This window comes from Dama dama, chromosome 14, assembly GCF_033118175.1.
Source record: "Dama dama isolate Ldn47 chromosome 14, ASM3311817v1, whole genome shotgun sequence".
In the NCBI taxonomy this organism is placed as follows: domain Eukaryota; kingdom Metazoa; phylum Chordata; class Mammalia; order Artiodactyla; family Cervidae; genus Dama; species Dama dama.
The window spans coordinates 30,165,760-30,188,925 of record NC_083694.1 but is presented as its reverse complement, the minus strand read 5'-3'; the positions used below and the strand labels follow the sequence as shown (position 1 = coordinate 30,188,925).

The 23,166-nt window shown below is 36.6% G+C and overlaps 1 protein-coding gene across 1 annotated transcript in view; it reads left to right on the top strand.

The window, feature by feature from the left end:
• CATSPERE (catsper channel auxiliary subunit epsilon) overlaps positions 1–23,166 on the top strand; it is a 145,878-nt gene that overhangs the window by 70,874 nt on the left and 51,838 nt on the right. The window contains exons 9-10 of the mRNA XM_061161208.1: positions 12,497–12,989; positions 21,529–22,006. Coding sequence (XP_061017191.1) covers positions 12,497–12,989; positions 21,529–22,006 — 971 coding nt within the window. The remainder of the gene's footprint in view (positions 1–12,496; positions 12,990–21,528; positions 22,007–23,166) is intronic.

The following is a 23,166-nucleotide window of genomic DNA, read 5'->3' as shown; positions in this document are numbered from 1 at the left end:
TAAATTTAAAAAGATTGAAATCACATCACGCATTTTTTCCAGTCATAATGGTATGAGACTAGAAATCAGCTCCAAGAAGAAACTAGGTAAAAGCACTAGCACATGGAGTCTATACAACCTTTGGTGGTCATTGTAAATATCAAAGAGAAAGTAACTAACACATTGAGACAAATGAAAGCGGAAATATAACATTCTAAATTCCATGGGATGCAACAAAGGCAATTCTAAGAGAGACATTTATAGCAATACAGGTTACATCAGGAAAGAAGAAAATTATAAACAATCTAAACTTATACCTAAAGGAACTAGAAAAAGAAGAATAAACAAAGTCCAAAGTTAGTAGGAGGAAAGAAATAATGATATCAGAGTGGAAACAAATGAAACAAAGACGGAAAGAGGGAAGGAAGGGTGAATGGAGAGTTTGTTCTTTGAAAAGATAAACAAAGTTGATAAAACATTAGCCAGACACATCCAGAAAAAAGAAATTTGGCGCAGGTAGATAAACTCAGAAGTGAAAGAGAGGTTACAATGGACACCATAGAAATACAAAATATTAGAAATTACTTATGAAAAATCATACACCAACACATAGGACAAACCAGAGAAATGGAAGGATTCCTAGAAACATACAATCTTCTAAGACTGAATCCGGAAGAAATAGAAAATCTGCACAGACCAATTATTAGTAACTAAATTGAATCAGAAATCAAAAAATTCTAACCAACCAAAGTCCAGGACTAGATGCCTTTACAGGTGAATTCTACTGAACATTTAATGAAGACTTAATAACTATTCTTCTTAAACTATCCCCCAAAAAACTGAACAGGAACTCATTCTATGAGGCTGGCATCACCTTGTTACTAAAACCAGACATAGACACTACAAAGAAGAAAATTACAAGCCAGTATCACTAATGAACACAGATGCAAAATTACTCAACAAAATATTAGCAAACCAAATTCAACAATTCATTAAATAAAATCATATACCATGATCAAGTGAGATTTATCCCAGGGAAAGAAGGGTGAATCAGCATTCACAAATCAATCACTGTGATACACCACATTAACTAAGTAAAAGATTAAAAACATGTGATCATCTCAATAGATGCACAAAAAAACTTCTCACAAATTCAACACCCATTTATGATAAAGGCTCTCAACAAAGTGCGTACAAAGGAAATGTGTGTGTGCTCAGTCTTAGTTGTGTCCGACTCTTTATGACCCTGTGGACTGTAGCCTGCCAGGCTCCTCTGTCCATGGGATTCTCCAGGCAAGAATACTGGAGTGGGTTGCCATTTCCTCCTCCAGGGGATATTCTAACCCAAGGATCAAACCTATGTCTCCTTCATTGGCAGGCAGATTCTTTACCACTGAGCCACCTAGGAAGCCCAAATGAACATATCTGAACATAAAAAAGGCCACATATGACAAACCCACAGCTAATATTATACTCAATGGTGAAAGGCTGAAAGCATTTTCCTATGATCAGAAACAAGACAAGGATGTCCACTCTATCCATTTTCATCAACATAGTATAAAAATTTTCATCCACAGCAATCAGACATTAAAAAATAAATAAAATGAATCTATATTGGAAAGGAAAAAGTAAAACTGTTTGCAGATGACATGGTATTATATATTAAAAATCCTATCGATCCTACCAAAATACTATTAGAACTAAAAAAAAAAAGTTGCAGAAAATAAAATTAGCATATATAAATCTGTTGCATTTCTATGTGCTAGTAACAAAACTATGACAGAGAGAAATTAAGAAAGCAATCCCACTTAAAATTGCATCAAAAAGAATAAAATACATAGGAATAAATTTAACCAAGGAGGTTAAAAACCTGTATTCTGAGAAGTATAAGACATTGATAAAGGAAACTGAAGAGCACACAAATAAATAGAAATATAATACTTGCTCATGAACTGGAAAAACTCATATTGTTATATGCCCATACTACCCAAATCAATCTACAGATTCAGTGCAGTTCCTATCAAAATACCAATGGCATTTTTTTTTTTTACCAATGGCATTTTTTACAGAACTAAAATAATCCTAAAACATGTATGAAAATACAAAAGATCCTGAATATCCAAGCAATCTTGAGAAAGAAGAACATAGCTGGAGGAATCACAATCTAATTGAAACTATACAACAGCATTATAGTAACAGTAATTTCATAGTTACAGTAATTTAAAAGTATGATACAGGTGCAAAAATAGACACATAGGTCAATGGAACAGAATAGAGAACCCAGAAATATACCCACACTTATATATGGTCAATTAACCTACAGTGAAGAAGACAAGAATATACAATGGAGAAAAGAATAAAACTGGGCCAATTTCTTACACCATATATAAAAATAAACTCAAAATGGATTAAAGACTAAAGTATCACCTCTGGAGTGATGAAACTCCTAGAAGAAAACGTAAAGCACTGTGCTCTTTGCTGTTGGTATTGGTAGTGTTTTTCTTGTTTGGTCTCAGGCAAGGACAACAAAAGCAAATATAAACAAATGGACTGCATCAAAAGCTTTTCTTTTTTCTTCTTTTTTTTTTTTTGGCCAGGGAGGGAAGAGGCATGCCACGCAATTTATAGGATCTTAGTTTCCCCAACCAGGAATTGAACCTGGGTCTATAGCAGTGAAAGCACTGAGTTCTAACCACGTAACTACTTGACCACTAAGTAATTCCCAAACTAAAACACTTTCACACAGAGAAGGACACCATCAGTAAAATGGAAAGGCAAACTCCTGATTGGAGAGTATATTAGCAAATGTTATATCTAATAAGCTAATATCTAAATGGTGTAACACTTTTGCACAGAAAAAGAAATAATCAATAATATCTAGATTGTATAAAGAAGTCATACAAATCAATATCAAGTAAAATCCAATTTAAAGATGGGAAAATGATGTGAAAAGACATTTCTCCAAAGAATGCATATAAATGACCAATAGACACATGAAAAGATGCTCAATATGACTAGTACTCAGGAAAATAAAAATAAAAAACCACAGTGAGATACCATCTTTTTGATGATCAAAAAGATAACAAAATAATAAATGTTGGCAAGGATATGGAGAAAAGGGAACCCTGATGCACTCCATTTAATAAATATGTGTCGTACACTCCATGTAGTACATGACCCCAGTAGTCATTTATGGGTATGAGAGTTGAAGGTTGAGTGGCGAAGAATTGATGCTTTTGAACTGTGGTGATGGAGAAGACGCTTGAGACTCTTGAGAGTCCCTTGGACAGCAAAGAGATCAAACCAGTCAATCCTAACGGAAATCAACACTGAATATTCATTGAAAGGACTGCTACTAAAGTTGAAGCTCCAATACTTTGGCCACCCAATGTGAAGAACCAACTCACTGGAAAAGACCGTGATGCTGGGAATGATTGAGGACAAGAGGAGAGTGGGGCGACAGAGGATGAGATGGTTGGATGGCATCATGGACTTAATGGACATGAGTTTGAGCAAACTCTGGGAGAGAGTGAAAGACAGGGAAGCCTGGTGTGCTGCAGTCCATGGAGTCACAAAGAGTCGGATACTACTGAGCAACTGAACAACACGCACTCTTGGTGGGAATGTTAATTGGCATAGCCACTATGGAAGAACTTCCTCAAGAAATTAAAATGGAACTACCATATGATCTAGCAATTCCACTTCTGGATATTTGCCCTAAGAAAATAAAAACATTAATTGAAGAGATAGATGTGTTCACTGCAGCATTATTTACAATAGCCAAGATATGGAAGCAACCTAAATATCCATCAGTAGATGAACCAATAAAGAAGGGATACACACACAGACACAATGAACTATTACTCAGCCATAAAAAATAATGAAATCCTGCTATTTACAACATGGATGGACCTAGAGAGTATTATGCTAAATGAATTAGGTCAGACAAAGAAAGAAAAATACTGTATGATCTCACTTGTATGTGCAATCTTAAAGTCAAACAATTTAGTGAAGCAATCCACACTGTGTGTCTCAGAAAAAAATAAAAATAAAATAAAAGTCAAACAAAGTAAAATAGAAACAGACATAGTTACAGAGAACAAACTGGTGGCTGCCAGTGGGTGGGAGGTGTGGGGACTATGATGAAATAAGTGAAGGGAATTAAGAGGTACAAATCTGTAATTACACAATAATTCACAGGGATATAATATACAGTATAGGAATATGGCAGTAATACTGTAATAATTTTGTATGGTAACAGATGATTACTAAATTTATCATGGTGATCACTATGTTATTACTTTGATTGTCAAATCATTATGTTGTACACCTGAAATGAACATAATATTGTATGTCAACTGTACTTTAATAAAATAAAATAAGTATATGGTAAGCTAATTAAAAAAAGAAATTCAACTTCATGGTAACTAATACAGAATAAGTATAGATTTAACTTAGTTTTTTGGCAACATGTATATCAGTTGGTTTTCACAATTAATTCAGCAAATCTTTGTTGTACATCTACAAATCAAGCTACAGTTAGAAACTAGGAGTACAGTCAAGGTCCCTACCTTCTATATTCAAATTTTAAGTGGGAATTCAAGAATTGAAATTATTCTAACATGGGAAATGGATAATTAACAAGGAAATATGTAAATAACGTAATATATTGTATCAAGAACTATGAAAAACTATACTAAATGATAATACAGAGAGAAATATATTTAGATACCATCTTAGAGGTGGAATTGAGTTGAGATAAAAGGGTTTGTATGAATCAGAAATGTGAAAAAATGTGGAAAGACTAATCTACATTCTTAAAAAGGAAAAAAGATTAGTGATGGAACAGATACATAAACAATTATAGACCAATACCTCTGAAAAAGAAAAAACATTCTAGAAAATACAGTTTTTCAAACATGACTCAAAAGGAAATACAGGAGTTGAGCAATATTTTAACTATGAAGAAACTTAATCAGTACTTAGCAATCTTTAAGGAAGGTGAGAGAGCACTGGCTCAGAAAATTTCAATCCTAACTTGCAAAATGAAGTTACCAAGTTTGCATATGCCAATTCAGGCAAAGTATATATGAGAAAGAAAACTTATATGCTGATAAGCATATAAGTCATTTATGAACCTAGATGCAAAACTCTGAATAAAATATTAGCAAAATAAATCCAATAATACATGAAAAGAGAAATGACATATAGTCAAGTTGGTTTATACCAGAAGTGCAAGGTTAGTATAATATTTTAAATGTTTTAACATAATTTATTACATTAATAAAGGAGAAAACCGCATGTCATCTCAGTAGGGACAGAATAAAGCTTTACTTTATTTTTACCTCATATCATATATTACTTACCTCGTGAAAGTCGCTTATTCGGGTCTGACTCTTTGCGACCCCATGGACTTAGTCCATGGAATTCTCCTGGCCAGAATACTGGAGTGGGTAGCCTTTCCGTTCTCCAGGGGATCTTCCCAACCCAGAGATTGAACCCAAGTTTCCCACATTTCAAGAGGATTCTTTACCAGCTGAGCCACAAGGGAAGACCAAGAATACTGGAGTGGGTAGCCTATCCCTTCTCCAGCGGATCTTCCTGACCCAGGCCTTGAACGGGGGTCTCCTGCATTGCAGGCAGATTCTTTTCCAACTGAGCTATCAGGGAAGCTCAGTACTTACCTCATATTATACATTAAAATAATCTCAGATTAATAATAATTATGATAATAATAAAACAACTTCAGAAGACATATATGTGAAAGGCTAAGCTGAAAATTTTAGAAAGAGATAGGATAATATCTTTATTGCCTCAGGATAGAAAATAATTTCTATAATTAATAAAAGTATCTCAAATTATAAAATCAAAGATTTGATAAACACTCATTAATAGGAACATGAAGTGATGTTTCACTTTATTGACAATTAGAGAAAAATATTAATAGCCCAACGAGGACCATTTACACACAGAGACTGATAAATATGTTAACATTTTATAATGTTATTAATGAAAACATATCAGTCTATTCAGGCTTCTGTAACAAAATACCACAAGCTGGGTGACTTATAACAACAGAAGCTTATTTTTCACAGTTCTGAAGGCTGGAAATCTGAAATCAGGATGCCAGTATGGTTGATCGAGGGCCCTCTTTTGGGTGTCAGAATTCTCACCATATCCTTACATGGCAGAACAGTCTGGGGAGATCTCTTGGGCTTCTTTTACAAGAGCATTAATCCCACTTAAGAGAGCTCTACCCTCATGACTTACCTCCCTAAGGCCCCACTATTACCATCATATTGGGCATTAGGATTTCAATATATGAATACTGAGCAAACACAAACATTCATACCATAGCAATGTGCAACAATGGGAACACTTACATACATTGCTAGCAGAAGTATAAATTGGCACAAGCAATTTGAAAGATATTTTTACATTGTCAGACAAAGTTGAAGATGAATGTATTCAATGGTTGAGCAATTCAACACCTGTGTTTACCTTAGAGAAACCCATGCACAGGTGAATCAAGAGATATGTGAAAGTATATTTGTAGCAGCATTTTTCTGAAAGGAAAAAATTTGAAACTCTAATTTCCTTTCATAGGGAAATGGATAAACATTCTCTTGCATAATTAGACACAGCAACACAAATCAACATGAATGTATTTCACAAGCATAATATTGAAGGAAAAAGGAATGGCAAACTACTTCTGCATTCTTGCCTTAAGAACCCCATGCACAGTATAAAAATGCAGAAAGATGTGACCCTGAAAGATGAACTCCCCAGGTCGGAAGCTGTCCAATATGCTACTGGAGAAGAGTGGAGAAATAGCTCCAGAATGAATGAAAAGTCTGAGTCAAAGTGGAAAAAATGTCCAGTTGTGGATGTGTCTGGTGGTAAAAGTAAAGTCCAATGCTGCAAAGAACAATATTGCATAGGAACCTGGAACGTTAGGTCCATGAATCAAGGTAAATTGGAAGTGGTCAAACAGGAGATGGCAAGAATGAATATTGACGTTTTAGAAGTGAACTAGAATGGAATGGAATGGGCAACAATCCCTTAGAAGAAATGGAGTAGCCCTCATAGTCAACAAAGTCTCAAAAATGACAGAATGATCTCGGTTCATTTCCAAGGCAAACCATTCAGTATCACAGTAATCCAAGTCTATGCCCCAACCACTAATGCCGAAGAAGCTGAACAGTTCTATGAAGACCTACAAGACCTTCTAGAACTAACAGCAAAAAAAAAAAAAAAAAGATGCCCTTTTCATCATAGGGGATTGGAATGCAAAAGTAAGAAGTCAAGAGATACCTGGAGAAAAAGGCTAGTTTGGCCATGGAGTACAAAATGAATCAGGGAAAAGGCTAACACAGTTTTGCCAAGAGAACGCACTAGTCAGAGCAAACACCCTCTTCCAACAACATGAGAGACGACTCTACACATGAACATCACCAGATGGTCAACACCGAAATCAGATTGATTACATTCCTTGCAGCCAGAGATGAAGAAGCTCTATACAGTCAGCAAAAACAAGACCAGGAGCTGACTGTGGCTCAGATCATGAACTCCTTATTGCCAAATTCAGACTTAAATTGAAGAAAGTAGGGAAAACCACTAGACCATTCAGGTATGACCTAAATCAAATCCATTATGATTATACAGTGGAAGAGAGAAATAGATTCAAGGGATTAGATTTGATAGAGTACCTGAAGAACTATGGATGGAAGTTCATAACATTGTACCAGAGGCGGTGATCAAGACTATCCCCAAGAAAAAGAAATGCAAAAAGGCAAAATGGTAGTCTGAGGAGGTCTTACAGATAGCTGAGAAAAGAAGAGAAATGAAAAGCAAAGGAGAAAAGGAAAGATAAACCCATCTGAATACAGAGTTCCACAGAATAGCAAGGAAAGACAGGAAAGCCCTCCTAAGTGAACAGTGCAAAGAAACAGAGGGGAAAACAAACAAACAAACAAACAAACACATAATGGGAAAGACTAGAGACATTGTCAAGAAAAATCAGAGATACAAAGGGAATATTTCATGCAATGATGGGCACAATTAAAGGATAGAAATAGTATGGACCTAACAGAAGCAGAAGAGGTGGCAAGAATACACAGAGCTATACAAAAAAGATCTTAATGATGCAGATAACCATGGTGGTGTGATTGCTCACCTAGAGCCAGACATCTTGGAGTACAAAGTCAAGGGGGCCTTAGCATCACTATGAACAAGCTAGTGGAGGTGATGGAATTCCAGTTGAGCTATTTCAAATCCTAAAAGATGATGCTGTGAAAGTGCTGCACTCAATATGCCAGCAAATTTGGAAAATTCAGCAGTGGCCACAGGACTGGAAAAGGTCAGTTTTCATTCCAATCCAAAGACAGACAACACCAAAGAATGCTCAAACTACTGCACAATTGCACTCATTTCACATGCTAATGAAGCGATGCTCAAAATTCTCCAAGCCAGGCTTCAACAGTACATGAACCGAGAACTTCCAGATGTTCAAGCTGGCTTTAGAAAAGGCAGAGGAACCAGAGATCAAATTGCCAACATCTGCTGGATCATAGGAAAAACAAGAGAATTTTAGAAAAACACCTACTTCTGCTTTGTTGACTATGCCAAAGCCTTTCACTGTGTGGATCACAACAAACTGGAATATTCTTCAAGAGATAGGAATACCAGACCCCCTGAGCTGCCTCTTGAGAAATCTGTATGCAGGTCAGGAAGCAACAGTTAGAACTGGACATGGAACGACAGACTGGTTCCAAATTGGAAAAGGAGTACGTCAAGGCTGTATATTGTCACCCTGTTTATTTAATATATACAGAGCACATCATGCGAAATGCCAGGCTGGATGAAGCACAAGCTAGAATCAAGATTGCCAGGAGAAATAGCAATAACCTCAGATATGCAGATGATACTACCCTTATGGCAGAAAGCAAAGAAGAATCTTGTGATGAAAGTGAAAGAGGAGAGTGGAAAAGTTGGCTTAAAACTCAGCATTCAAAAAATGAAGATCATGGCATCTGGTCTCATCACTTCATGGCAAATAGACGGGGAAACAATGAAACAATGACAGACTTTATTTTCTTGGATCCCAAAAATCATTTCAGATTGTGACTGCAGCCTTGAAATTAAAAGACGTTTGCTCCTGGGAAGAAAACCTATGATAAACTCAGATAATGTCTTAAAAAGCAGAGACATTATTTTGCCAACAAAGGTCCATCTAGGTAAAGTTATGGTTTTTCCAGTAGTCATGCCTGCATGTAAGAACTGGACCATAAAGAAGGCTGAGCACCAAAGAACTGATGCTTTTGAACTGTGGTGTTGGAGAAGACTCTTGAGAGTCCCTTGGACTGCAAGGTCAATCAAATCCATCCTAAAGGGAATCAATCCTGAATATTCATTGGATGCACTGATACTGAAGCTGAAGCTCCAATACTTTGGCTACCCGATGTGAAGAGCCGACTCATTGGAACAGACCCTGATGCTGGGAAAGATTGAAGGCAGGAGGAGAAGGGGATGACAGAGGATGAGCTGGTTGGATGGCGTCACCGACTCAATGGACAGGAGTTTGAGAAAACTCCAAGAGATGGTGAAAGACAGGGAAGCCTGGCGTGCTACAGTCCATGGAGTTGCAAAGAGTCAGACACGACTGAGTGACAGAACAAAAGAACACCTGAAATATAATGTGACATATGGGATTGAATAGGGGGAAAGATTAAGATTCCATTAAAGTATTGGAATAGTTTGAACTTTTTCCTGGATATAATGTATGGGCCACTGAATTTTCTAAGTAGTATTTAAGCAAGCACAGAAAATAGAAAGCAGAGAGAGAACTGGTAACTGACTTCATAGAGCACAGAAATTCTGTTAGTTGAGAGCTTGCAGAAGGGAATTCTGAAAAGAAGTTCTCTAGGGTAACTGCAATTGTGCTCCCTTAATATGGAAACGTAGCATATCTCCTCCCAAAAGCATTTGAATTAACAAGTTATAACTACTTAAGATAACTTAGATTTGGAATCAGGAGGGGAGAAGCAGAGTGAGGCACAATGGGAATAAGAGGTATACCTCAGAGGTATCTCACAACTTGTTTCTGCTTCTCCCTTAAATATTAAAGGACATTTAATATTAAATATTATAGGACCACCAATTACAGAAAGCTTCGAACAGATTCAGAGACCTACATCAATAAACAGAACAACTCAATTCAGAGGACATAGGACACAGCAGGAAGCAAAAGAAAGTTCACAAAAAAATATACTGTGTACACAGAAATAAGAGAAGATATTATATACATAAAAGGTGACTAAGATGCTATAAAATGAGAAGAAAAGAATTTGAAATGTGTATAAATGTAGTCACAATTTTTTTTAAAAAAATCAAAGGTTTGAAAGCAAAATGATAGACATGGAAAACTGAAAAGCTCAGTATACTTGGCCAGGCCTTCAGTCCTAGGTCCTTCCTAGATCTTGTAGGTAACCAGTTATCCAATCAAACACAATAGTCACTAATACATACTTGTTCTATGGCTGCTTATGAGCAGCTTATAATAATGAGATTGTTATACAGTCAGTGGACAACAACAAAATGATACTGGTGATTTTAAAAGACCAACTGGTGCTTGAAACCAATGTTAGTGGTGCGGCTTGCCAAAAGCAGTAATTGGATCAAGTTTAATGGTGTCATGGTTTAGGGCATAGAAGTTTGATGACATACCTTCAATTGCCCCAACATGGGGTTTCCTTCACCTGGCAGGACCTCATTCTGAGTGGGCAGAATGCCATCACCACCAACTGAGTGGTGGTGAGTAAATAGGAATTGAGTAAATAGGAAAAAATTCATTGAGTAAATAGGAAACTCAAGAAGCATTTACTGAACATTCTTTAAACTGATGTCTCCTGAATTGCCCTGCTGAGAAATTCTCCTTAGAACTTCTCATAAGTTTTAAGATACATATCAGAATGCTTGTTTTCACAAATACATTTGTGTGTCCACTTCAAAAGATAAACCCAGCCCTGTCAAATTTTATAATACAAAGAAAAAAAGTGAAAGAAAACAACTTATAGAAAGGCACCTCATTTGAATAATAACAAGAGTCAATGTGTCATCTGACTTCCCATTAGTAAAGCTGAATGTGCAAGGCTGGAGAAAATGCCTTCAAAATTTTGAAGTCTCTATCTAGCCAAATTACATATCTTTATGTAAAATAAAGATATGTTGTGGTATTCAGAGTCTCAAAAATTTTATGTTCACATACCCATTAACAGAGAGGTACTAAAAAATGTGTTTTAACAAAACAAGAAAGATCAAAGCATTGGACCCAGTAAATGGTGACTTCAACCCAGGGAAGAAAGAAAGAAAATTTCAGGAAAGAAGTACTAGGTTACCTCTGCATTTACCACATGGAAGATATTGTGGAGCACTGTTTTAATTACCTACTGAGAAACTTAGAAAACTGAGCACATTTTTAAGTGAAATCATTAACTTTATGGGAAATATTGTAAATATACATATAGGAAAATAATACATATAGGAAAACTTAATTATGACTTTCTCAGTAGTTAACAATATATATATATATATATTAAATAACAATGTAAATACTATAAATTTAGCTAAACACTATGATATTAACTTGAAAAAAGAGATGTACAGGCAGGTATATTATGTGGCAAAAATAGTTTCATGTGTCATATAAGAAGCCAAAATGAACAAAATTACATATTAAGAGAGCAGTATAAGAATATTTATTTGAGATAATGGAGACATTTCAGAACATAGAGCTGCAAGAATCAAAACTGTTTTCTTTTGGTAACTAAAGTGAGGAATGAGGAGAAATGGGGCTGTGGTGGCGTTTTAATATTGTTTTGTTTTACCCAGACTTATGTTGATAAAAATAAAAATTTTTATAAAAGATGATAAATGAGGTGGATGAACCTAGAGCCTGTTATACAGAGTGAAGTTAGGTCAAAAAGAAAAACAAATATCATATATTAATGCATATATATGGAATCTAGAAAAATAGTACTAATGAAACTATTTACAGAGAAGAAATGGAGATGCAGTTGTAGAGAATGGTCTGGTGGACACAGCAGGAGACAGGGAGGGTAGGACAAATTGAGAAAGTAGCACTAACATACATACACTATCATATATAAAATATGTAAAATGTAAAATAATTAGTGGGAAGCTCCTGTATAACACAGGGAGTTCAACCTGGTGTTCTGTGATGACCTAGAGGGGTGGAATGGGGGAGGCGGGTGGAGGGAGGCTCAAGAAGGAAGGGATATATATATGACTGATGGCATAAAATATGCCATTATGACTGATTGGCACTGATGTATGGCAGAGGCCACCACAATATTGTAAAGCAATTATTCTCCAATAAAAGAAAAGAAAAGAAATGTTAAAAAAAAAAAAAAAAAGATGATGCCAGCACCATGCAAGATGAATGAGAAGAAGGAGGGGGTGCATTTTACTTTTATATTTTCTATTTTTCTCTTCTTAGGAAATGGTATATCTCGGTACCAATGACAACAAGTGATGTGCTAAAAGAGGTTAAAGGAAATCCAGTGGCTTTTCAAGACTGCTTTATTGCAAATAGTCTTTTCCTGCTGACTTCTCCTATGTTGACAATACCTGAGATTCCTGGGTTTTTACCAATATCATCACCACGGGGTAGTCAGTTAATAGCAAATTGGGCTGCTTGTGGTCCTTCATTTGTTGTGGTGGTAGCTGACATGGAGACCTTTCAGACAAATGATTCATTCCATACTTGGACCAGAATCAGAGTGCCTCCAAATATTCTGACTGAAGATGAAAGACACAATGTGTCTGATGTGACCCTATCACGGGATGGAATTTTTTTCTTAATAAATGGTATTCTTTACTTAAAAAATTATAATACATTTACAAGACTGGGAAGCAATGCAAATCTTCCTGATGGTGGAATTATTGGCATTACATCAAGAAGGTGGTGTTGGATCAGCTATTTATTAAAGGTTAGTAAAAGATTACATATATATATGTATATTACACTTGCACATTTAGATATATTTACCGAACTGTTTGGTCTTCCCAGGTGGTCTAGACGTAAAGAATTTGCCTGCCAATGCAGGAGATGCGGGTTCAATCCCTGGGTCGGGAAGATCCCCTGGAGAAGGAAATGGCAACCCACTCCAGTATTCTTTTTTTTTTTTTTTGTCACTTTCACTGCTGTCTGAGAAATCCCATGGACAGAGGAACCTGGAGGGCTACATTCTATGGGGTCGCAAAAGAGTTGGACGTGACTAAGTGACTAAACAACAGCAGCAACTATTTTCGGTTGTAGGTTTTTTCCTTTTATCTCTTTATATACATTGTGCCACTCTTTCTGGCCTGTAGAGTCTATCCTGAAAAGTCCGATAATTCTCTTATGGTAGTTCCCCTATATATAACTAGTTGCTTTTCTCTTGTTGCTCTTAAGATTCTCTCTTTAATTTTTTTTTTTTTTTTTTTTTTTTTGCCATTTTAATTATATTTTGTCTCTGTGTTCATCTTGTTTGGCAACCCTCTGTGCTTCCTGGACCTGGATGTCTGTTTCTTTTCTCAGGTTAGTGAAGTTTTCAGCTCTTATTTCTTCAAATAAATTCTCTGCCTCTTTCTTTCTCTCTTTTCCTTTTATCTTCTCCTCAATAATGCAAATGTTAGTATGATGTTGCATTGATGTTGTCCCAAAAGGACAGTTCATATGGTTTTCACTACTCTGTCTTCCTGACCACTGATTAATTCCTCTGTATCATCTAATCTTATTGTCAATACCTTCTAGGATGTTTTTCATTTTAGCTTTTATATTCTTCTGCTCTAGCTCTTTTTATATATTTTCTGACTCTGTTGAAATTCTTACTATATTCATTCATTCTCCCAAATTCATTGAGCATTTTATGTTCATTATCTTGATCTCTTTATCAGATATATTGCTTATCTCCACTTTGCTAAATTCTTTTTCTGGGATTTTGTCTTGTTTCTTCATTTGGAACATAATCGTCTGCCTCATTTTCCCAGTTCTTTACTGTTTACTTCCACGTGTTAGATAGGTCACCTGTGTCTCCTGAACTTGTAAAAGTAGCTTTGCATAGGAGACAGTCTATGGGGCCCAGCAGCACACCCCTTTGGTTACCAGAACTATATTCTTTAGTGGTACCCCTGACATGTACTGTGAATACACACTTCCCTTGTGGTGGGGCTGACTAGTGGGCATGCTGGCCAGTGAGGCTGGCCAGGCTGGCTGTGAGGCTGCCCTTTGGGTGGTGGCTGTGTGCCCATTGGAGAGCAGGGTAGGCTTCTTGCTCAGTTGGTTGTGTGGCCCAGCAGATGTGGGGCTTCTGCAACCCCTTGGAGGACAGGGCTGGGTTTCTGTGTAGCTGTCTTCATGGATCAGGTGGCCTCTTGGCTGGTGCAAACCTGTTGCAGAGTGGGGCCAAGTCAAACAACTCTGAATACAAAGTTAAAACAAATTTATGCAAACTACCAGAGCTTCCCTAAGATGACATATGTAACAGCTACACCCCCATATCAATTAAAGAAATTGAATTTGTTATTTAAAAACCTTCCCACACAGAAAACTTCACACCAGTGAATTCTATGATATATTTTTAAAATAAATGCCACAATTTCTAAAATCTTTCAGAAAACTGAACAAGGGGGATACTTCCCGATTTATTCAGTGAGGCCAGCATTATGTGATACCACAACCAAGAATAACACATGACAAGGATATAAAACTGCAGACCAATATCTCTTACTAACAAAGATTTAAAACCTATGAACAAAGTGTTAGTAAACCAGATCTAAAAATATATAAAAAGGAAAATACATCATGACCAAGTGGGTTTAATTTAGAAATAAAAGAGTGACTTGCAATAGAAAATCAATCAACATAATTCACCTTATTAGAAAATAATTTTAAAAACCCATATGATCATCTCAATAGGTACATATAAAAGCATTTGACAAAGTGTAGTATACACAATTAATTTTAAAAATCAGCAAATTAAGAATAAAAGAGAACTTCCTCAACCTAACACAGAACATTTATGAGAAACCTTAAGCTAACATTGTCCAGTGGTAAAAGACTGTTATTTACTCTTCTCAGATTTGATGAAAAATGCTGTTATTGGTTAAACCTGCCATTTGGTGTTCATTTTTTATTAACACCATTTGCTCCTTTGTTCCTTTCTTCCATTTCTTGCTTAAAGTAAGGAACAAGGTGAGAATGTTTGCCCACACCACATCTATTCAACATTGTATTGACAGTTTTGGCAGGTGCAATGAGTTAAGAAATGAATAAAAGGAATCTGTATTGAAAAGGAGACTGTCTTTATTCAAACACTTTTAGATGTAGAAAAGATTATGAAATCTATTTTTTTTAAGTTACAGGGCTAATAAGTGTGTTTACCAGGTTGCAGTATATAAGATCAATATAAAAAAATCAACTGCATATTTATATAGCAATTTAATTTTGTATATGAAAGATATAAACATATAAATGAACAATCATAAATTGAAATTTTTAAAAATACTGTTTAAATAGAATTTAAAATATTAAATACTTAGGAATAAACTTGATAAAAGATATGCAAATATATACACTTTAAAACTACAAATATTATTGAGTGACGTAAAAGACATGTATAATGTATCATAGGTTGATATGTATGAAAATGTATCTTGTTCATAGGTGGAAAACATGCAATATTGTTACAATGAGAATGCTTGAGAAAAGCAGCACTTCAATTAAAATCCTATTGGCTTTCATAGAAATTAAGAAGCTGATTCTATCAGTATGGAACAAAAAAAAAAAAATCTAGAAATAAATGCCACTAAAAATGTAGATCTTGGTTGGAATGCAGAATATTTTAAAAATTTTTAATTCTTCCTAAGCTTATCTACATGAACAGTATGAAAAGACAAAAAGATGGGACACTGAAATATGAACTCCACAGGTCGGTAGGTGCCTAATATGCTCCTGGAGATCAGTGGAGAAATAACTCCAAAAAGAATGAAGAGATGGAGCCAAAGCAAAAACAACACCCAGTTGTGGATATGACTGGTGATAGAAGCAAGGTCTGATGCTGTAAAGAGCAATACTGCAGAGGAACCTGGAATGTTAGGTCCATGAATCAAGGCAAACTGGAAGTGGTCAAACAGGAGATGGCAAGAGTGAATGTTGACATTTTAGGAATCAGTGAACTAAAAGGGACTGGAACGGGTGAATTTAACTCAGATGACCATTATATCTACTACTGTGGGCAAGAATCCCTTAGAAGAAATGGAGTAGCCATCATAGTCAACACAAGAGTCCAAAATGCAGTACTTGGATGCAATCTTAAAAATGACAGAATGATCTCTGTTCGTTTCCAAGGCAAACCTTTCAATATCACAGTAATCCAAGTCTATGCCCTGACCAGCAATGCTGAAGAAGCTAAAGTTGAATGGTTCTATGAAGACCTACAAGATCTTCTAGAACTAACACCCAAAAAAAGATGTCCTTTTCCTTATAGGGGACTGGAATGAAAAAGTTGGAAATCAAGAAATACCTGGAGTAATAGGCAAATTTGGCCTTGGAGTACAGGATGAATCAGGGCAAAAGCTAACAGAATTTTGCCAAGAGAATGCACTGGTCATAGCAAACACGCTCTTCCAACAACACAAGAGAAGACTCTACACATGGACATCACCAGATGGTCAATACTGAAATCAGATTGATTATATTCTTTGCAGCCAAAGAGGAGAAGCTCTATACAGTCAGCAAGAACAAGACTGGGAGCTGACTGTGGTTCAGATCATGAACTCCTTATTGCCAAATTCAGACTTAAATTGAGAAAGTAGGGAAAACCACTAGACCATTCAGGTGTGACCTAAATCAAATCCCTTAGGTTTATATAGTGGAAGTGACAAATAGATTCAAGGGACTAGATCTGATAGAGTGCCTGAAGAACTGTGGATAGAGGCTCATGACATTCTATAGGAGCCAGTGATCAAGGCCATCCCCAAGAAAAAGAAATGCAAAATGGCTATCTGAGGAGCCCTTACAAATACCTGTGAAAAGAAGTGAAAGGCAAAGGAGAAAAGGAAAGACATACCTAAATTCAGAGTTCCAAAGAACAGCAAGGAGAGACAAGAAAGCCTTCCTCAGTGATAAATGGAAAGAAATAGAGGAAAACAATGGAACGGGAAAGACTAGAGATCTCTTCAAGAAAACTAGAGACATGAAGGGAACATTTCATGCAAAGATGGGCACAATAAAGGACAGAAATGATATGGACCTAACAGAAGCAGAAGATATTAAGAAGAGGTGGCAAGAATACACAGAAGAATTATACAAAAAAGATCTCAGGACCCAGATAATCATGATGGTGTGATCATTCACCTAGAGCCAGACATCCTAGAATGTGACGTCAAGTGGGCTTTAGGAAGCATCACTACCAACAAAGCTAGTGGAGGTGATGGCATTTCAGTTGAGCTATTTCAAATCCTAAAAGATGATGCTGTGAAAGTGCTGCACTCAATGTGCCAGCAAATTTGGAAAACTCAGCAGTCACCACAGAACTGGAAAAGGTCAGTTTTCATTCCAATCCCTAAGAAAGGCAATGCCAAAGAATGCTCAAACTACCGCACAATTCCACTCATCTCAAACACTAGTAAAGTAATGCTCAAAATTCTCCAAGCCAGACTTCAACAATATGTGAACTGTGAGCTTCCAGATGTTCAAGCTGGTTTTGGAAAAGGCAGAGGAACCAGAGATCAAATTGCCAACATCTGCTGGATCACTGAAAAAGCAAGAGAGTTCCAGAAAAACATCTATTTCTGCTTTATTGACTATGCCAAAGCCTTTGACTGTGTGGATCACCACAAACTGTGGAAGATTCTTCAAGAGATGGGACTACCAGACCACCTGGCCTGCCTCTTGAGAAACCTGTAGCAGGTCAGGAAACAACAGTTAGAGCTGGACATGGAACAAGAGACTGGTTCCAAATAGGGAAAGGAGTACATCAAGGCTGTATATTGTTACCCTACTTATTTAACTTATATGCAGAGTACATCATGAGAAATGCTGGACTGGATGAAGCCCAAGCTGGAATCAAGATTGCCAGGAGAAATGTCAATAACCTCAGATATGCAGATGACACCACCCTTATGGCAGAAAGTGAAGAGGAACTAAAGAGCCTCTCGATGAAAGTGAAAGAGGAGAGTGAGAAAGTTGGCTTAAAGCTCAACATTCAGAAAACTAAGATCATGGCATCTGGTCCCATCACTTCATGGCAAATAGATGGGGAAACAATGGAAACAGTGAGAGACTTTATTTTCTTGGGCTCCCAAATCACTGCAGGTGGTGAGTGCAGCCATAAAATTAAAAGACACTTACTCCTTGGAAGGAAAGTTATGACCAACCTAGACAGCATATTAAAAAGCAGAGACATTACTTTGCCAACAAAGGTCCATCTAATCAAGGCTATGGTTTTTCCAGTAGTCGTGTATGGATGTGAGAATTGGACTGTAAAGAAAGCTGAGCACCGGAGAACTGATGCTTTTGAACTATGCTGTTGGAGAAGACTCTTGAGGGTCCCTTGGACTGCAAGGAGATTCAACCAGTCCATCCTAAAGGAAATCAGTCCTGGATGTTCATTGGAAGGACTGATGCAGAAGCTGAAACTCCAGTACTTTGGCCACTTGATGAAAAGAACTGACTCATTGGAAAAGACCCTGATGCTGGGTAAGATTGAAGGTAGGAGGAGAAGGGGAGGACAGAGGATGAGATGGTTGGATGGCATCACCAACTCAATGGACATGAATTGGAGTAAGCTCCAAGGGATGGGTGAAAGACAGGGAAGCCTGGCATGCTGCAGTCCAGGGGATCACTGAGTCAGACACAACTTAGCAGCTGAACAGAACAGAAAGTGTCTTTATTTTTTGCCTTCATTTCCACCAAATACAGAATTATATAATGACAGGTGGGTTTTGTTGTTTTTCAGTTGTTTTTAAAGCAATTTACAAAGACATTTGGTTATCTTATAGCTTTCATCATTTTTGTTAAGAAGTGAGCCATTATTCCAGTCATTGTTCTCAAGTATATAATGTGTCTTTTTTACTCATTTCTCCTTTAGATCCTTCATTTTATCTTTGGTTTTCAGCATTTTTATTGTGTGCTTATGTGTAATTCCTTTGTATTTTTCTGGTTTGTGGTTCAGTTGAACTTCTTGGATTTCTGGGATTATGTCTTTCATTAATTTTTGGATGTTCTTGAACATTATTTCTTCAAATACTTCTTCTGCACCAGTCTCGTTTTCCTCTTCTTCTAGGATTCCAGAAACATATATATATATATATATATATATATATATATATATATATATATATATAAGACTTCATATGGGCAGATGCCCTGGTTTTTTTTTTATTTGTATTTCAGTTAGGATACATGCTATTAACCTGTCATCAAATCCACTGCTCTTTTACTCTTGCTATTCTCAGTTAACTCTTAAATCCATCTAGTAATGTCTTTATTCCTCATATCATATCTTTAATTTCTAGCATTTCCATTCTGTTTTGTTTTTTTCTTTTTTAATTTATTTTTGGCTGCGCTGGGTCTTAGTTGCTGCATGTGGGCTTTCTCTACTTGAGGTGAGTAGGGGCTACTCTCTAGTTGCAGAGCTCAGGCTTCTCATTGCAGTGGCTTCTCTTGTTGCAGAGCACAGCTCTAGGTATGTGGGCTTCAGTAGTTGCAGCACACAGGCTCAGTAGTTGTGGCACACAGGCTTAGTAGCTCTGCAGCATGTGAGATCTTCCTGAGCCAGGGACAGAATCTATGTGCCCTGCATTGGCAAGTGGATTCTTGACCGCTGGACCACCAGGGAAGTTCCCTATTCTGTTTTTATTTTTTTTAAATCATCTACATATCTTAGCTATAATTCCCCATCTCTGCATTCTTGCTTGTCTTTCCACTAGATTTTCAGTGTTTCATCATAGCAATTTTCTTTTTTGCTGTGCCTGGAGTCTCAGCACTGATGAGATTCCAGAGATCTCTCCATACTTTGTAACTGAGTCACCAGCTTTCCAAATCCTAAGAGAGTCATCTCTGCTGCCAGCTTTTTTTTTTTTTAAATCACTGAGGATTTCTCTTTCCTTTCTCATCAGCCCCAGGATTTCTTGCCTTGGGAGATTTCTCTCTCTCTCCTGCTTCCCTGCCCCTAATCCTTGCATGGAGACTGCTTTATACTCTTAGTGAAGACCATGTATATCTCAGAAGGAGAGCTTGTCTTAGCTCTCTTATCCCACTTCCTGTATATGGTAGCTGAGCATCCAGAATGCTGACAGATTTTTCTCAACTTTGTTGCCCTGGTGCCTGTCCCCTCCCTGTCTTCAGAAGGTTACTGCTTTATATTTGGGAGAGGCCACGAATGTATCAGAAGGATTGCTCCACTTTCCTGCCTTGCCCCAAGACCTTAGCTTACTATACCCAAGCACTAAGTGAAGATCTGTAGGAAAGAGTTTTGGGTAGGTATAATCTCATTACATGGCTGGGGCTCACTGGAGTTCCCATCTATCATGTTTATGACCAATTCCCCTTCCCATCTCTCTGCCAAGAACAGTGAGAATAACTGTGAGTCTTTTCTATAAAGGGCTCATCATTTTGTTTCTAATCTATTTCCTTCTTGAGAATTGTTTCGCACTCATTTTCAGCAACTGAAGTTCTAGGTTTTAAATTGAATCTTCATTTGGCAAAACATCTTTTTACCCCAAATGGTCTCTCTTTTTTTTAGTTATCAGTTCGATTTCTTTCCACATACTGTTTGAGTATAGACTAGATATTTGTACATTAAATAAATGTACAGATCTATTTATTTTGAGAGACAAGATATGCACAAAAGACTCTGTTGATTGTCATGGACATAGAACTTCCATTTTAAATAAAAATCTTTAAGAATTAGAACCATTTGGGGGAGGGGAGATGGGGAAAAGGGGGTACCTGGCTCCCTAAATGAAATTACACCCACTGAATCTCAGACATAGCATCTCTGGGTGGTCTTCCCCTCTAACAGTGTCCATCAAAGAGTAGTACTGATTTGTCTCAGGTTTTAAGTTCTCTCTTCTCTTTAGCAAAGGAAGTTGGAATTCCAAAAATAATGTTTGAAGTATCCTTATTTCTTGACCTTAATAAACATCAAAGTCTAAGGGACACTCCTGGTCAGAGTAGATAAATACATAAGAAAAGAGAAGGCTAATGCTCTTTGAGGATTTAAAAGGGAATTTAAATTAATTATTTTATTGATAGAAAAAGTATATAAAAGAATAAAATTACTGGAATAATTTATTTTTATACCTATGTGTAATATATTTCCATGTAACTTCTATGTCTGAAGTATTATTCAGAAATACAATACAAATTAAACCTTAGTAGTTACTGTGTTTTATTTTTAAGTGTTGCAAAATAGAAGACAGGAACTGTTAGCACCCTCTCTAGAATCAAAGATATTCTAATTGTTTTCTATTTTGTCACAGGAAAAAGAAAGAAGAAGTGACATGGCAATCTGGACAGAAAATGAAGTTTATCTTGGATATACTCTTCTTAAATTTGTTAAAATAGTAACTACTGAAAAACTGAAAGGACTTCTAAATATGTCACCAACTGCTACTCTGACTATACACAATGTTGAGTTTACAGGACACCCTTTGGAACTTGCCTTGTTATTAAATTACTGCATTATATGTAACACCTCCAAAACAATTTACCTAGTGATATACAATGAAGATACAATACAATGGGTATTCCAAGACTTTGCATTAGATGTCACTATTGACACTTTTTTAATTCCATATTTCTTATATTCAGCAATGCCAGAATTATTACTATGGGACAAACATAGGATCTACTATTATTATCATAATTTCACAGATACTGGAGTTTTACAAACAACTACAGAATTTGGAAATCTATCAAGATTATCACAAAACAGCATTATTCACAATGTTCTTATGGGTAAGTTATCTTCAATCTGCAAAAATTTTTCTAGATTTCATAGACATCTTCCTTATGAAGATGTACAATTGTAATGCATTAATATATGGTGTTTTTGATAAAGATGTTTAGATGTTTTACCATCTAAAAATGGTTATCTTTAAAATTCTATTAATGCTAACTAGGATCTCATAAGAGACTTCCCTGGTGGCTCAGAAGGTAAAGAATCTGCCAGCAATGCAGGCTACCCACTTTGCTATTCTTGCCTGGAGAATTCCATATATAGAAGAGTCTGGTGGGCTACAGTCCATGGGGTCTGAAAGAGTCGGATGCAACTGATAGACTAACACTTTCACTTTTTTTTCCAGAATCTCATAAAGAAAAATGGCAAACTCAAGTTCTTTATTCAGAGGTACATTTTTATCAATCAGCAGATACACATGCAACTTACATATGTGTTTTCAGTGTAGGAGGTGATGTGTGGTTGTATTCACTTCCTAGGGCTTAGGACTCGCATAACAAAGTACCACAAACTGGTACAAACTTAAAGCCACAGAAATTTATTGTCTCAGTTCTAGAGGCTAGAATTCCACATTTAAAGTGTTGGCAGGGCCATACTCCCTCTGAAATCTGAAGGAATCTTTCCTAGCTTCTGTGACTTGCTGACAAACCTTGCCATTCCTTCCTTGCAGCTGCATCATTCCGGTCACTGCCTGTGGCATCACATAGCATTCTTCCTGTCTTCATACACCATCTTGTTATAAGGACACCAGGGCCAACCGTAGCCCAGAATGATCTCATCTTAACTAATTACATCTGTAATGACTCTGTTTCCAAATATAGTCATGTTCTGAAGCAGCATCTGGAGTTAGAAGTTCAACATAACTTTTTTGAGGGGACACAATTCAATTGAACTGAATTCTATAACAGATGTTGTAGAGCTAAACCAATCTGTTTTCAAGTCCATAAACATGTCATTTAACGTTTCCAAACCTCAGTTTTCTAATCTAAAATATATTAATAGGACTGTCACATTGACTAGATAAGGGGTTGTATATAAAATGCTTAGATAATACTTGGCAAGTGGTAAGCCTTTAACTAGTAGTAGTTATTCTTGGGCTTCTCTGGCGGCTCAGTGGTAAAGAATCCACCGGCCAATGCAGGAGACACGGGTTCTGTCC